Consider the following 16408-nt stretch of genomic DNA (forward strand, 5'->3'; position numbering starts at 1 on the left):
TTTTTGGTGGGTGTCTAAGCGCAATTGTAATGTCGCTTATGGATTTATCTTCAATAGTATCGATTCAAAATGAACCTTGTCAATGTGCGATATCGGGGGTTGTAATGTCTTTTATTTTCTCATCGTGGCTCTTGCTCGGATTAAGTTTAAATAAATACATCCAGGTAACCCACCCTCTTCAGTTCAGACGACTCTTAACAACCACACGTGTGGGTTTATACATCATCATGGTCGCGGCCATTTCTCTCCTCGTCGCATCGCTAAGTTTGCCTCTCACAGGATTACCCTTTGCCGATGAGGGCGCTGCTACACTTTGCAGGGGATCTGTAACAAGTCTTACTACGCCCCAAATAAAGATTTTCGCCTCGCTCATAGCCACTCTGGCTTTATCCGCCATCTTCATCGCTATTGTCAATGTCCGTCTGATTTGCATCGCGTTCAGGTCATCGCTAAAGATCACCCCAAACTTGATCCGAGAGGGCGCCCTACAGAGGCGCGTAGATATTAGAGGGTTAAAGAGCATCACCATCACCGTCCTAACGTCCTTCATAGCCACTGCCATCCCGACTCTTGTCGGATACGTTGGGCCAAGACTTGGGATGTCGCGTGGCGTTAACTATCTAACATGGTTTTTAAAAACACTTCAACTCTGCACGTGGTGGTGGAAGATATTTGTTTTTAACGCAACTGATGTCCGCTTTCGGCAATGCTCGAAGAAGGCGCTCCGAAAGCTACGGGAGAATTGGACTTGTAGAGGTATCGTGGTCTAGCGGATACGTCACCAGACTGTGGGTCACATGGTTCGTGGTTCGAGTCCCGCTGCGACACTAATGTCCATTGGCAAAACAATACTCTACATTTGCCACTCTTCACCCAGGTGAAGAAAATGGATATTCGGTAGGAAGAAATTCCTTGAATGCTTCAGCGCCTTATTATGGCAGTTAAGCTACAGCCGGGGTAATGATTTGAAACCTTGTATTAAGCGCAGCAGAGTATAATCATATGTAGTAGCTGCGCTATAAAAATGAAACTATTATTATAATTCTTGCTTGTATCAATAAAGTAGGGTAACAGACTACAGCACCAAAAATTTGAATTTGTGACAAGACACAACAAAACCATTCAAAGGTCGCATGGTGTGATTTTCACTTTGAGGTCGATAATAATATATGGCGACATTTTCAATGGTGTTGTGGTGCCTGCACCCATTTCTGACTTAACCTTTGCGCTTTAAATTTGAGTTTTAATTCAGCTTATATAAAATGAACCGAGGTATTTTTTTACCTTGAAATTTATATTTGCATATTTTGTTTGAAAAACAAATCTGATGTGGTGAATATCACCACTTTATACCCCACATCCGGAACGTGTAACAAGTAGGTAGATACAGCGGACAAATGAGGATAATTGAACAAGTAGCTTCTGCACACATTAAGATATTGTTAAATGTATGGAGGAAAAGAAATCTTATTTTAATAGGAAAAATACAAATTCTAAAAACTTTGCATTGTCAAAATTCAGTTTTTTTTTGTGCGTCAGTTTGACCTGTTCCTGAATATGTGGTGGAAGAATTAGAAAAACTATACATGTATTTTTATGAAACGGAAAAAGGAATTAATACCAAAAAAAAAAAATCGTCATTGATTGCTCCGTATTCAAAAGGGGGCCTGAATTTGATGGAAATTTGTTCAATGTTTAAAGCGCTTTGAATAAACTGGATAGTAAGACTTTTTGAAGAAGAATTTTTTTTAATCACTTTTCGAGAAAATATGGTGGACAATTTTTTACTTTATTGAACCTTTGACAACAAAAATTATTTAAAATTAAGACATCTACCTTTATTTCATAAAGAGTTTTTATATGCTTATTTTGATATTAGAGTTAAGTTCAACTTAGGGTCTTTGTGAAACACCCCCTCGTCCTCATTTGAATACACCTGTGTAAGCATGTACTTGTCTATACGTGTCTATATAATTTATATTCATGTGAAACCATGAAACGCTTACTTTACATGATGCGAATAAATCGAAACCATGCTCCTAGTATAATTCATGTAACGTTGTGAATTAATATAGACATTGTTCTTCTAATCACTTTTAAATTTACATATACACGTATAAAATTATGAATGTATATCTAATAAAAATGTATAGTAATATTATTATGATATCATTATACTTGATTAAAATTCTTGCGATAAAAACATTAAGATAAACGAAAGTTATGAAATATAACATAGCAAATGCAAATCAAGACACAAAATGTCCTTTTACCGTGGACTTGTGATCAGGAAAAACTTTTACTTTCTATTCCAATTTGTTAAGATTGATCTCAATCATTCAAACGCAGAAAGGGTTATTTATAACTTGTCCATGTCTCAATGCTCATGATTCAATTCAATTCATTCATATATTAGTCCAATGTACTACATATCCAAACGTGGAAACAATTATTACGTTACTACAGAGGCTCAAGTAATTACATTGTATTTGTATTACCGATAAAAAACATTAACCAATCATGGATGTAGTATAATAATGTGATATACATAGTATAAATAATAATTTTGTCATTCTACATGTACCTTTTACTGAATTGGCCCAAATTCAAAATGTTCTGCATTTTACCTACGATGTATAATTTGTTTAATCATTGTAGCATTTATTTGATTTCATAATTCCTGGATTTGGTTTCTGTTGTTGTCTCTGTATCTGTTATTGAAGAAAACACCATAACCATACCATACCCATCTGACTATGCATTTTACAACCAAAACATTTAATTCTTTTGAATATAAAAAAATGTATTAATATTCACATATTGTATAAGTTCAATATATAAGATTATTGCAAATATGGTAATAAAATTCAGATTTCTGTATATGTACCAAGCAATTTGCCATAATGTACAAAGATGGTTCAACCCGACACATGCTCTGGCGGCGCTGCTTTAGTTCATCAGGGATGTGGGGTTGGGGTTGTATTTGTTGTTGGGTTTTGAGCTGGGTTTGTGCTTGGTGTTGGGTTGGGTGCGGTGTAGGTTTCTTAACAGGGCTAGGGATCGGGAGTTTGATTAATGTACTGAATTGCCGCTGAGTAATTGTAGCCGGAGCAGGTGGCGTAGAAGCACAATTATATATGATATTTACAAAAGAATTGCAATTTTACTACTATAATGTTACCATGCATAATGTTTATGGGTAATTTTACCTTGTCACTGATGTATACTTTGTAAAAACAAATGCAATTCGGCCCTCGGGCCGCGAATGTTTTTTAATGAAATAAACCATTAATGGTTTAATTCAATCGTCAGAATGACTATATAACTCAGTTATTTGTATGTTATGTATGTATTTTGTCTCATTGTGAGTATTTTTATACTGCATGACTTGTACCAACCAGTAGAAATCGAATTTCCTGATATGGGTAATAAATTATAAACCTATACTTATATATTTTGTCCATATACTTGCTTTCTTGCTAGGTGCCTGCGCTGCATTGTATCTATCAGGCATTGGTGATCAGGGCTGTTCATCTACTTGTATCTCTGGTTCTTTGTAATTTGAAGTTGTTTTTGTTACTAGTCAGCCAAATGAACTTAAAAATCATGTTATGATTATGTAATACCTCATGGTCATGTTCGCACCTTTCAGTTTGTTATTGGAAATGTCTTAGGTTGATTTTTAGAAAAGTAGATGTGGTCGTGTTCACATTATATAATTGTTTTTAAATGTTCTTGATCTTTCGCTCTTTGAATTGTCCTCATGAAAAGAAACTAGAAATGCAATCGTGTCACAACGATGTGCGTGCAATGACGCCGTGTTTCTACGTGTCAAACGAAAGAGCTTCTCTCGGACTATCCAGAGCAATTTGCACGAAGTCTGTAGCTTCTGTGATACTGGAGATAGGTAGGGCGAAAGAAAGGCCTCGACAGTGACCTTGATGGGATGGTAGTGACTATGCCTACGAAGTTTGAAAGAAATTGGGATAGGGGAAAGAACCTAGAAAGGGCTCGCAAGCACTGCGTGCAAAAACCAAGGGGATTTGGTGCATGTTCGTCATTGCAATAAAGATCGTTCTGGGGGCCAAAAGCGTGAACCCGATATGCCCCATAGACAATGCGTGTAATGCATAGGCGGAAAACGTACAGGATCTGTATTTTGACCGGAGTTAAATTGTTTTTTCTCTCTCTCTTTACGTCTCTTTATGGGCCGTATTTGGTATCATTAGAAAGAGAATTTCATGGTTGTTATTGTAAACCACTCTCTGTTTTTCTATGATAATCCTATCGAAACACGTGATGTAAAATAGATTTATAGGACAAAATGGCGTCTTAAATGGCCCCCTTGACCAATTTCGAAAATCCGGCCACGAGGTGCCCTGCGTATTGGAACTCGGCATGTCACTGCAAATTTTCAAGGAAAAAAAAGGACGTTTAAGGGGCGAAAAGCAGTCTGAAAACTCGGCGGAAACTCGGCGGAATTCGTATAGTGACCTATATTCAAATGCGATTTACTCACAATTTTCTGTGTGAACATATACTATACTAATTGTATCATGCAAAAGAGCACTTCATTGCGGTCAGTTTGACACCATTGTTATCTCTGCGCAATGTATTGCACGCATTAAACGCGCTATTACGTAATGCATAGTAAATTCATCATTTTTGGCGATAACTTTGCGACGAGGGCATTACAATTTTTTTAACTTGGCAGACAGTTGTCACGTATATGGATACATATGTCTGCCAAGTTTCATTGATGTAGGTATAAAGATCGCCATTTTAGAGCAAGTTTAAGTTATTTTGGAATTTTCTTGAAAATGGCGAATTTGGAGGGCATTTTTCGCAAAGTCGGTCAGTGTTAGGGTATATAATTTTGTATATGGCTGGAAAGGGCATATCTTCAAGTATCTAAATCCAAAAAAGGGTACGGATTTGCCAAGCCATAATGGAGATACGGCCACAGAAAGAAAGCCAATTCCCAGAACTTTAGAGGGCGCTATTTATGTTTTGCAAAGTTATTGGAGTGTGAAATTTGGCATGGCTATGTGCAATTATGAGATAAAGATACTGTAAGACTTAAATACAAAACGAAATTTATATGAGAAAGTTATGGCAGTTTTAGATTATTTAGGGGTCAATTTTTCAAGAATTTGAGAGATTTTTGACGGAGTCGGTTTCAGATTTGAATTTTGAGTACGAAGATGGCATTTTGAAGGGCAGGTTATACGTCGCAGATTAAAGAACATCTCTTAGACTATCTAGAGGAATTTGTTAGAAGTTTGTAGGATCTAGGATAGTGGAGATAGGAAGGAAGATAGAAAGGCCTTAAAATGGACCAAAAACGGACAAAATGGCGCCTGGACGGTTATGCATGAGTGATTTCGAAAATCAAAGAATGTAGTGACCTTGATGAGATGTTAGAGACCATGCCTATAAAATTTGAAAGGAAAAGGACATGAGGAAAGCACCGAACCAGGAATAACAAACACTACGTGCAAAACGAATGCGATTTCCTGACGATAAGGAAAAGGAGGAAAAGGAGAATATTAATGGGGCAGAATGTGAACGAAAACAAGGCAATGACGAAGGTCGTCATTGCAATTAATTAATTTATGAATTTCATTGAGGGGAACATGATCCCCCCTCCCCTCCCCTCCCCTCCTCCGCTCGCCTACGCCCGGAAATCATTTGAGAAAGTGTCGCAACAAGTTCAAGCTATTTTAGCGGTCAATCGCAGCGCGCGAAAATCATTGACCCGCTTTGCCACTGATCGTCTGATTTGAAAACGGAACTGGTTCGGCCTGAGATCACGTCAGATTTATTGCCCGGTGTGGAAGGTAAGTCCTTGTTTTCCCCTACGTTTTTTGACATGATTGAATTATAAAGTTCGATTTATTTATTGTGACTTCCTGTGAACATTCATTACCGATATTCGTGTTTCATAGATACAACGAATCCATCTATGTGCCAAATCTTGGACGCCTTTTTTTTTTTTTTGGGGGGGGGGGGGGGGGGTAATGAAATGGACCTTGAATTAAGATACATGTTCTCTATTACTTGTTGTCTTCAGCTGTTCAAATCAGCTGCTCAAATGAAAATAAATGAATGAAACAAATACAAAAATTGAAAGAAACTGTTATGCAGTCCATTGACCCCATTGCTGCGTATTGTTCTTGGAGTTTTCAGCAAGATTTAGCCAATTTTTCTTCCTTTATTTTCATTACCAAAAAAAAAAATCATAGATACATCATTTTTCACTAAGCGATCATTTTAAATTTCTTCAAGTCATATTCAAAATATTAACAGAAAGCAAATTTATTGGTAAGCGGCGATAAATATTTGTTGAATTTTTATAGGGGGGGGGGGGAGGGGAAGAAATCATATTGAAGGAAGCTCTTACAAATTCTAAGTGCTAAAATCACATATTGCAACCGTTTGTAATGCCTTGAAAATGTAAGACAGTGCCATGACTTTTGCATGATGATTCTGAAAAACGAGCAATGCTTGGGTCATATAAACCAGAGGATATGGGTATGAGAGAGCGAACCACTCCCTCTAAAAAGTGTAAAAATTTGTTGTGCATCCATTATTTGAAGTAGAAACGCGACCCCCCATGCATGAAAAGGGAGGAAAACGATGAGGACCGACTCCCTCTTGATTTAGGTTGACAGAGATTTATGGTGATCCACAAACTACAAGCACTGTTTTTTAGTGGACACCCCCCCCCCCCCATTTCTTCAGAAATTAAGAATTTCTTGTAAAAATTTTATTAGGCCTATGTGTAAAGTATATTTGTATAGTTACCAAGAAAAATTGATTATGTACATACATTTTTGTCATACCTTCTGTAATAATGTATGTATTTACTTTGTGTATCTTTCTGTTGGAAATGAACTAATATGAATTAAATTAAGGAGTGACGTAACACTCAATTATTGTGTGGACATTTATTTATATTTTACTTGTTTACACACAATTTCGGAATGAAAATTGGAGAATACCTCACCACAGCAAGAGTAAAGGCATTCCAAAATTCTCATCTGTGAAATATTAATATGCCAGTATCCTTCTCAAGGAGTATCAATTTCGCTGCGCTGCGCCATGAACTTTTTAAAAGAAAAAATGGAAAAGTGAAATAAATGCAGGCATGCCCGCATTTTTTGTATACAAGCTGGTCATATGATATTTGAGTGTTAGGTTTTGCATAGTCACTAGCTATGCTAGCTTGTCCAGAAAGGGGAGGAGGGGGGGGGGGGGGGGGTTGAGGCTAAAGCTCCCCTCTAGCGCACACAACACCCCAAAAGAAAGAACCAAAGAAAGAACCCCCAAAATGTTCCTTTAAGAGAGACCAACGATTAAACAAAACAAATGAGAGTCGCACATTGTCCTTCCATACGTGATAGGTCGTGTCGTCAAAGAATATGGTCTAAAGACCCTACTTTTAAAAACCCGCGCCGCATATTTGCTTGGATACCTAATAGTCAATGATAGCAAACAATAATTTAAAGCCCCTCCCCCCCCCTCGTCAAGGGGGGGGGGCGATATTTGTATGTTATTTCATACGAAATAAGACAGTATTACTCCATATGAATCTGTGCAGTAGAGAAATATTTGTAAGGAGAACAACAACACTTCATTTCGCGTTTCAAATGACATTAAGTGTAAGCCTGGCCATTTAATTTCCTGTAACATCCATTAGCTCTATACTATTAACGCCGTTTAGTCATACTCGCTTGATCTCTTCTTGACCTGATTTTAATTAGGTGGTCTGTCTTTGACAGAATTCCTATTGTTTTCGTCACAATTTTCATTCTTTATTTTAATTTCATGTTAATATATTTAAAATCTTGTATATACAATGAAGATAATACAAAACGGAAATGAACTCAAACCAATCTCTGTTAGCTAACCTTTTCTTTTAGGTAACCCTTTACTAGCTCAAGAAAAATAGTTCAATCATTTCACTGTTCATTTCTTCCTCGTTCTCTCTCTCACTCTCTCTCCTAGACCCTCATCCCATCTCATTCTCTTTGTCTTGTTCTCCCCTCTCCCTTTGTCTGAACTCTCACTCACCCTCTCTCTCTCCGTCCCTCTCTTTCAAACTCTCTTTCTATTTATCTTTATCTCCCTTCTCCCAACTTCATTTCCCCTTTCTCTCTCTCTCTCTCTCTCTCTCTCTCTCTTTCTCTCTCTCTCCCTCTCTCTCTCTCTCTCTCTCTCTTTCTTTCTCTCTCTCTACGTCTGTCTTTTCTCGCCAATAGTTGATGATTTACAGCTAATAAGTGACATCGGCGATGGCCCGACAGATCAGCTGCAGGGTAATTATTACACCCCTTATCAATATGTGTTTCGTGTTCAGAATGTGAATTAATGTGGGAAATGTTATTTCTCTCATTTTACTTCTTCTATTATAGCCAACTGAATATCAGGCTTAATTTCCCCTTTAACAGAAATATTGAGAATAATTATACAGTTTTAATTTTAAAGGGTTAATTGAGTTCTGTTTTCAGACCGCAAGTGCCTAATTCAAATAACATGGTTATTGCTTTTATCCTTATGATATTGCTAGTGCCCTTTTAGAACCTAAGATTGATATGAAGCTAATTTTAGACCCCAAAATATGTGAAATTTAGGCAACACGATTATACCAATTCAGCTCCACTTTCAAAATAATATGGTGACCGTTATTAATTATTTAATTAAAAAAAACAATACATAGGCCAGCTGGTTGTGCGTAATTTTTTTTTCTTTGCCTCATCTGAGGATTTATTGATTATATATACATGGTTACATTCAAATGGTTGTGCGTAATATAACCAACACGAAAATGCCAACAAAAAGCCAACATCGGCATTGGCTGAAATACGACCTAAAAGGCGCTATTTCTTTTTTTCAACGGCTTTTTCAAATAATCTAATATATGTGGTGGTACACAAGTATTAGAAATCGTTATATTTATGGATAAGATCAGCCGTCTTTAAACCGATTTTGATCAAACAAAGATGATTTTGTCATTTAAATTGTATGTTCTTTCAAATTATCTCACAAACAAATTATTTTGTGTAGCGCCCTCTGCAACAGAACTCAGCTATCCCTTTAAACAATAAAATTGACCTTGATTTTAAATAAAGGCCTATATATCTTTTAGTAATCTTTTAATTTGGTGTGATAGATGGACTTGGAAGGGTCTGCTCGCTATTCTTAAGGTGACTAGGTAACATTGTTGAAGGTTGATGAAAAACCTGCGTAATTGTTGTGTGAAATGTTACTTATCATGTTCCTTCTACTGTACTTACCCTCTAACATGCAGAAAATCTGGAACAAATTCTCAAACCACAAATATATTTATGGTATTCTACCAGTAAATTCTGCCAACCATTTTTTGAATTTACCCAACCGTTTGTCAATGAAAATAAGACATAAGCGGGTTCTTAATCTTTCAACACTAAAAGTAAACTCATTGCTTTGTGACGATTTACATTCACCTAAAATGTGATTAAATAGTCAATATATAGTTGGGAGAATTAAATCGATCAGATCAGTTTTCCCAATTGTTATAATTAATTATGGTCTGTTTTCACGCAATCTTTCAGATTAGCTTTAACTCTACATCTAGCATTGAAGTCAATACCTTAGCATTATTTTCTCTCATCTGAACAATGTTAAAGGTAAAGAACAGTATTGGAAACGCTTCAATTTCAAAAAATGAAATGGAAGCTCTCATTACCAATCATGTGAAAGAATATGTTTTACATACATGGTGATAAAAAATTTGCAGGGAAACCGCCTACTAATTTATATATTTGGTAAATTTGTTTCTCTCATGGACTGTGAGGGTAGTCCCATATACATCTTTTTGCGTATAGTGCTTGTAACTTTACGAAGGATGGGCCAAATTTCTTATCATTTTGATGATTCCAGAACCTTGCAGATGCTAGATGCTAGATGATCAACCTTTTCTTATCGATTCCACATTTTTTCTTTCACAATGCAATCGCATGACCATAACTTGTCTTTACCTTTAAAGGTACTATGTCCCATTTGCAGGCCAAAACAATACAAAGGTTCCATTCCAACGGCATTTGAAAGATAATAGTAATTTAGAACTTCCCTACAAAAAAGGGGGCTTGAAAATGTCTTTAAGTAGGAAAATAACGACTATTAATTGTCGAATAGACTTAAGAGCTATAGAGCCAGTAAGTAATAGTCTGATTTTCAGACCGTTGTACCGAATGGTTGTACGTTTTATGCTGCGCAAAGATTCAATCAGTTTAATTTTGGCCATTACAAGAAGTGAGTTATTGATGTAGACAAATGCTCATGTACCCTTTACAGCTCATGTTATGTATGTAGTCAATCAATAGTGTCTGACAGTCAAGTCTAGCAAGTAAACGGGTTTCCTTGCATAATAGATTCATAGATAGGACATACATGACATATTCATAATTCCTGCAAAGTTCTACAGAATTCGATGTTGGCTGAAAAAGGGACATAGTATCTTTAACCAGTCACTTGAAGGACCGCTATTCATAAGGACAGCTATTCATATGGACCATTATTCATGAGGACCGCTATTCTTAATTTCAGCAAAGGGTCATTTTTCATAAGGGTCATTATTCGTAAGGACCGCAATGCATAATCGAAGATGAGGGTCGCTATTCATAATATGAAAATAGGGTCGTTGTTCATAATACAAAATCAGGGTCGTTATTCATAGGGTTCCCTATTCACAATACAAGAAGTATTATACGCATACGTATCATCCGTATTGTGAATACCGAGTCTTCATTTGGTATTATTAAAAAGCGTTCCTTATGAGTAGTGACCCCAATATGAATTATGAATAGCGTCCATTTTTCGTATTTATGAGTAATGATCCCGATTTCGTATTATGAATAGTGGTCCTTACGAGTAATGACCCTCATTATGAATTATAGAGAGCGACCCTCATGCCACGTTATGAATAGTGATACTTATGAATAACGGTCCTTATGCTTTTATGAATAGTGACCCCCTTTCCGTTTTATGAATAGCGACCCTCATGCCATGTTATGAATAGCGGTCCTTATGAATGACGGTCCTTATGCTTTTAAAAATAGTGACCCTCTTTCCGTTTTATGAATAGCGACCCTCATGCCACGTTATGAATAGCTTTCCTTATGAATAACGGTCCTTATGCTTTTATGAATAGTGACCCCCTTTCCGTTTAATGAATAGCGACCCTCATGCCATGTTATGAATAGCGGTCCTTATGAATGACGGTCCTTATGCTTTTAAAAATAGTGACCATCTTTCCGTTTTATGAATAGCGACCCTCATGCCACGTTATGAATAGCGGTACTTATGAATAACGTCCTTATGCTTTTAAGAATAGTGACCCTCTTTCCGTTTCATGAATAGCGGTCATTCACGTATAGGAAGTTCCACATTATGAATAGCGGTCCTTACGGATAGTTGTTCTTAAAAATAGCGGTCCTTATGGATAGTTGTTCTTATGATTAGCGGTCATCTGTTGTTCTAATGAATAGCGGTCCTTACGGATAGTTGTTCTTATGAATAGCGGTCGTTATGGATAGTTGTTCTTATGAATAGTGGTCCTTATGGAAAGTTGTTCTAATGAATAGCGGTCCTTACGGATAGTTGTTCTTATGAATAGCGGTCCTTATGGATAGTTGTTCTTATGAATAGCGGTCCTTATGGATAGTTGTTCTAATGAATAGCGGTCCTTATGGATAGTTGTTCTTATGAATAGCGGTCCTTATGGATAGTTGTTCTAATGAATAGCGGTCCTTATGGATAGTTGTTCTTATGAATAGCGGTCCTTATGGATAGTTGTTCTAATGAATAGCGGTCCTTATGGATAGTTGTTCTTATGAATAGCGGTCATCTGTTGTTCTAATGAATAGCGGTCCTTACGGATAGTTGTTCTTATGAATAGCGGTCCTTATGGATAGTTGTTCTTATGAATAGCGGTCCCTATGGATAGTTGTTCTTATGAATAGCCGTCCTTATGGATAGTTGTTCTTATGAATAGCGGTCCTTATGGATAGTTGTTCTAATGAATAGCGGTCCCTATGGATAGTTGTTCTTATGAATAGCCGTCCTTATGAATAGCGAGGGTACCCGGAATTGGGGGCTCATGCACGGGATGACTATATCATTGCTAGTTGCGATATATATATATATATATATATATATATATATACATATATATATATATATATAAATGCTAAATCACTTTTGTTTTCACTCTCCAAAATTTGAAATTTGAAAAATTATTATTGAGAAAAGTAATTTAGTTTTATCTTTGTGTTATATTATTTTAGAAGAGGCAAGTAACAGTACGTATAATTTTTGTTATTTCTGATCATTCTCATTCTAGGATGTGTACTCAATTATCTATGTGAACTGTATCTTGGCACTATAATTTTGTTTTTTGTTATCATTTGTTCTGAAAATGATGAGAATTTCCACCTTGCTTGGATTCCACCTTTAAGTCCCACTGTACTACTTGTAGCTACTTGCGCCCTCTGTATAGTAAACAATGCCTAATCGGTGACCATTGGTCCCTATGATCCTCTTTTTCTTATGTTAATTGAGAGCTTATTCGATGAGATAGCCACCTGTCAGTGACCTTGCTGTGTGGTCTAATCCATTCTGGCCCAGTAGTATTGACGGTCTTTAAAACACTTGGCACCTCCTCTTTCTCCAATGATTCAAGTAACTCTTGGAGATTGCGTTCTCAGATACGCCGCTCCAAAGCTGTGGAATTACCTCCCACTAGACATAAGAAGATCCTCGTATTTGCTGTCTTCAAAGTTTTATTGAAGACGCACTTTTTGAGGTGATATTGTATTGTTTTGTATGTGTGTGTGAGAATGTAAAGTAGCACTGTTAATATAGGAGTTTTTGTTTTCATCATAGCGCATTCAAGTATATTCACATAGCATCTACGCCATATAAGTTGATTCAATTATACATTTTTTTAATAAAAGACAATACTTAAGTTAACATTGGTGTTGTTGTTTAAGTTTGCTTGCTTATTTGTTTGTTTGTTTACCACAGCTTATTTTGCTGCTCCTTTTCTCAATTGCCCTTCTAGGGGTTACGATCAAGGACTTCGTTGCTCTGCCTGTGTGTAAGAAAATTTATCATGGTATAACTATGGTATTTGTAGAGGTGTCGTGGTACAATGGTTCATTCCTCTGAATCCATGTATTGAATAATAAATTATGTATATATATATATATAGAGAGAGAGAGAGAGAGAGAGGGAGAGAGAGAGAGAGATAGATAGAGAGAGAGAGAGAGAGCAAAGACCAGTATTGGAAACGCCCCAATTTCAAAAAATGAAATGGAAGCTCTTATTACCAAACATGTGAAAGAATATCTTTTGACTAATACATGATGATACAAATTTTGCCGGGAAACCGCCTGCTAATTGATATATTTGGTAAATTAGTTTATCTACATGGTCTGTGAGAGATAAACAAACGTGTCGCGCACGTGTGCGTATAGTCCCATATACATCTTTCTGCGTACAGTGCTTGTTACATTACCAAGACTGGGCCAATTTTTAAAAATCATTTTGATGATTCCAGAACCTTGTAGTACACACCAATACTTATATGCTAGATGATCAACCTTTTCTGATCGATTCCACAACGTTTCTTTCACAATGCAATCGCATGACCATAACTGATCTTTACCTTTAATAACACTATAAACAATAACAACAGAAACAACACCAAGAAAACGATGATGATAATAATGATTAAAATATACACGAAACCAACAATTTGGCCAGGTTAGAAAAATTGAAAATATTGAGGTCTAACTGAAAATCCACCTCGTAGATATTGTCGCGTTTGATTTTGTTTCCTTTGTGTATTTTAAATTCTTATTTCGTTTTGTTACTGACCAGCTTATTTTGCTCTTTCTCTTTTCAAAGTTGATATTCTTTCTGTTTGGAACGAGCGATCCGTCATCCGAGTCCCATACAAGCCGAACGCATCCCGATGGACCAGCGAGACCATCCGGAAAGACACGAAGAAGAACGGTACGGAGATCTTCGACCGAGCTCGGCCCTGGACCATTCTCTCCTCTACCAATGCTGCTTATCTTGACTTCTGCGATAACTGGTTGGAGAGTGTGAAGCGATGTGGCATTACACATCATATCACCATATTCACCGAAGACCTTGCGTCATATAATTACCTCAACAAACGAACAGACATCGATATATCGGTACAGCGCCCTCCCGAGACGAAAACCTCAACCAAGTTCCTCGAGTTCGGAACGGACGAATACATCAAGATGATTAACCGAAGGCCGAGGTATATTCGATCTTTTCTCGAACAAGGCATCGATGTTTTATTTTCGGATTTGGATACAGTCTGGTTGGAGAACCCACTCCTGTTTTGTCCAGAGGGTTATGATTTACACGTCGTGGAAGATATGCACAAAGAATACGTTTACATCATCGCTCCTGATTGGTTAGAAATCAACATGGGGTTCGTATACTTTAGCGCCACCAACGCCACACTCGAGGTTATCCGGAAATGGGACGATATGCTTACCCAATACCCGAAAACACCCGACCAGGATCTCCTTAATGCACTTCTAGAGAGGAAGAACGTTCGGGACAAGCTGGAGATCAACGTCATGGATTACCAAAGATTCCCGAATGGCTGGCAGTATTTCAATGACAAATGGCGGAGAAGACATCGGGATGTTCAAACTGTTGTTGTGCATAATGATTATTTACACGGGCATGATCCTAAAATCAAACGATTTAAGCGAATTGGTCTGTGGTATGTTTAAAATGTACCCACTTAAATGGAAATTCTACCCTGATAATAAGTTGGAAGCAGAAATATTATTGAAACATATCTTTGACATTATGAGCAAATCTGATTACAAACAATAAAAGATATACTCTTAGAGGTGCAATCGATCGCATATAAAATGGTAACTCTGTAACGTATATCGCGAGGCATCTTCTCGTTTGCTCTATTCTTAGAACAAAACATGAATTGTATTATAGTCTTATGGAATTTTAGTTATACACGAACTCTAGATAAAAATCATTGTCATGATTGTCACGTTTTACATAACCCCTGTAAGACAAATTTGGTTCTTTCACTAATAAATAAGGAATTTAGCATTTATGAACTTGTACGTAGTCTACATAGCAAATGGTAAAGAATTTTGGGAGATACGTCACAAAGTTGCCATTGTGTGTTTCATTGGTTATAATTTGTCAGTGATAGTGGTTTTTTCCCATTAAATACGAAAGAGTGGAAATCATCTGTTTGACGAGGCATATTAACGACCATTACACAACTCAAGCTTACAAAGCAATCATAAGTGCATAAAGAATTGTTTGTTTATTCATTTGTTGAATTCTATTTTAGTAGGGTAGTTCCTTTAAGGACCAAAAATAGATTTAAAAAATGATAGCCGGCTTTCCAAGGATGCCCTTCAACATTATGAAAAAACATGAAATACATATCAATTAACAAAGAACAAACTCAGTTCAGAATAACGGAATAGTAATATAAAGCGTGTCCCACCAAAACAAAATCATGCGTATATATTCTATTATAATGAATTATTTACTTAATAAGATATACAAGTATGAAAAGCCCCTTTTCTCAGCTATCATTTGTTATCTATAATTTACACATTATTGAATTGAATCAATGGAAAGTTGTGCAACCAATATTTTGTTTGTAAGCGTATACGTGTCCTTGTCCTAAGCTTGATGTTCGTTGTCTCATATGACGTCATCGTGTTCAATTTTCCACTTATCATAAACAACTACTAAATTTATATATTATATTATAGGTAGTGCATGTATTCATGTTTATTTTCTTTATATTTCTTCCATTTCTTCCTTTCTTTTTCTTTCAATTGTGAGTAATACATATACAAGCTTTACTTTTTATTGGATTTCTCAATTTCCTTTAAAATTCGACTTCATGTATAATATTATGCTTATATATTTGTATTCCTAAAATGCTTTGATTTCTTATCGACATTCAATATCGTAAAATTAAAAATAGGTTTAATTTTCTTTGTTTATTGGAAAATTCCATTTGATATTAAATTCATGTGAGCATTTTTTCATGGCTTGATTCAGTTATTAAATTAAAACTATTTGAATTGATTTGGTTTCAATATATCATTCATTTTCTGAAGTGTCATATGAAAGAAAAAATTGTGCATTTTTAAGTGATATGTTTTTCTGTTTCAAAATAATTTCGTTAAGTACCTAGGTATGCTTATTCGATACTACGTAACAAAGATAAATCATTACAGGCCAAGATTGGTAATAAGTAGGAAGAGTGGCTTGGTTTGGACAGAGATGAAATTGAGATGAAATTGAATGGTCTGTTATACAC

The 16408-nt window shown here is 36.3% G+C and overlaps 1 protein-coding gene across 1 annotated transcript; it reads left to right on the forward strand.

The window, feature by feature from the left end:
- The first annotated feature begins 227 nt into the window (after positions 1-227).
- On the forward strand, positions 228-14825 carry LOC105436536 (UDP-D-xylose:L-fucose alpha-1,3-D-xylosyltransferase 1-like). Its single transcript, XM_030993762.1, has 2 exons — positions 228-606; positions 13927-14825. The coding sequence occupies exons 1-2, from the start codon at positions 228-230 to the stop codon at positions 14823-14825; spliced, it is 1278 nt and encodes a 425-aa protein (XP_030849622.1).
- The last annotated feature ends 1583 nt before the right edge of the window (positions 14826-16408 follow it).

Source organism: Strongylocentrotus purpuratus, unplaced genomic scaffold, assembly GCF_000002235.5.
Source record: "Strongylocentrotus purpuratus isolate Spur 01 unplaced genomic scaffold, Spur_5.0 spur5_scaffold_20, whole genome shotgun sequence".
Taxonomy (NCBI): Eukaryota; Metazoa; Echinodermata; class Echinoidea; order Camarodonta; family Strongylocentrotidae; genus Strongylocentrotus; species Strongylocentrotus purpuratus.

What these genes read in the sequence shown, in the direction of transcription:
- LOC105436536 (XM_030993762.1), top strand. Translation starts at nt 228, where the DNA reads ATGGTCGCGGCCATTTCTCTCCTCGTCGCATCGCTAAGTTTGCCTCTC. An exon ending in GCCAAGACTTGGGATGTCGC is followed by an intron (nt 607 to 13,926) that starts GTGGCGTTAACT and finishes GTTACTGACCAG; the next exon opens with CTTATTTTGCTCTTTCTCTT.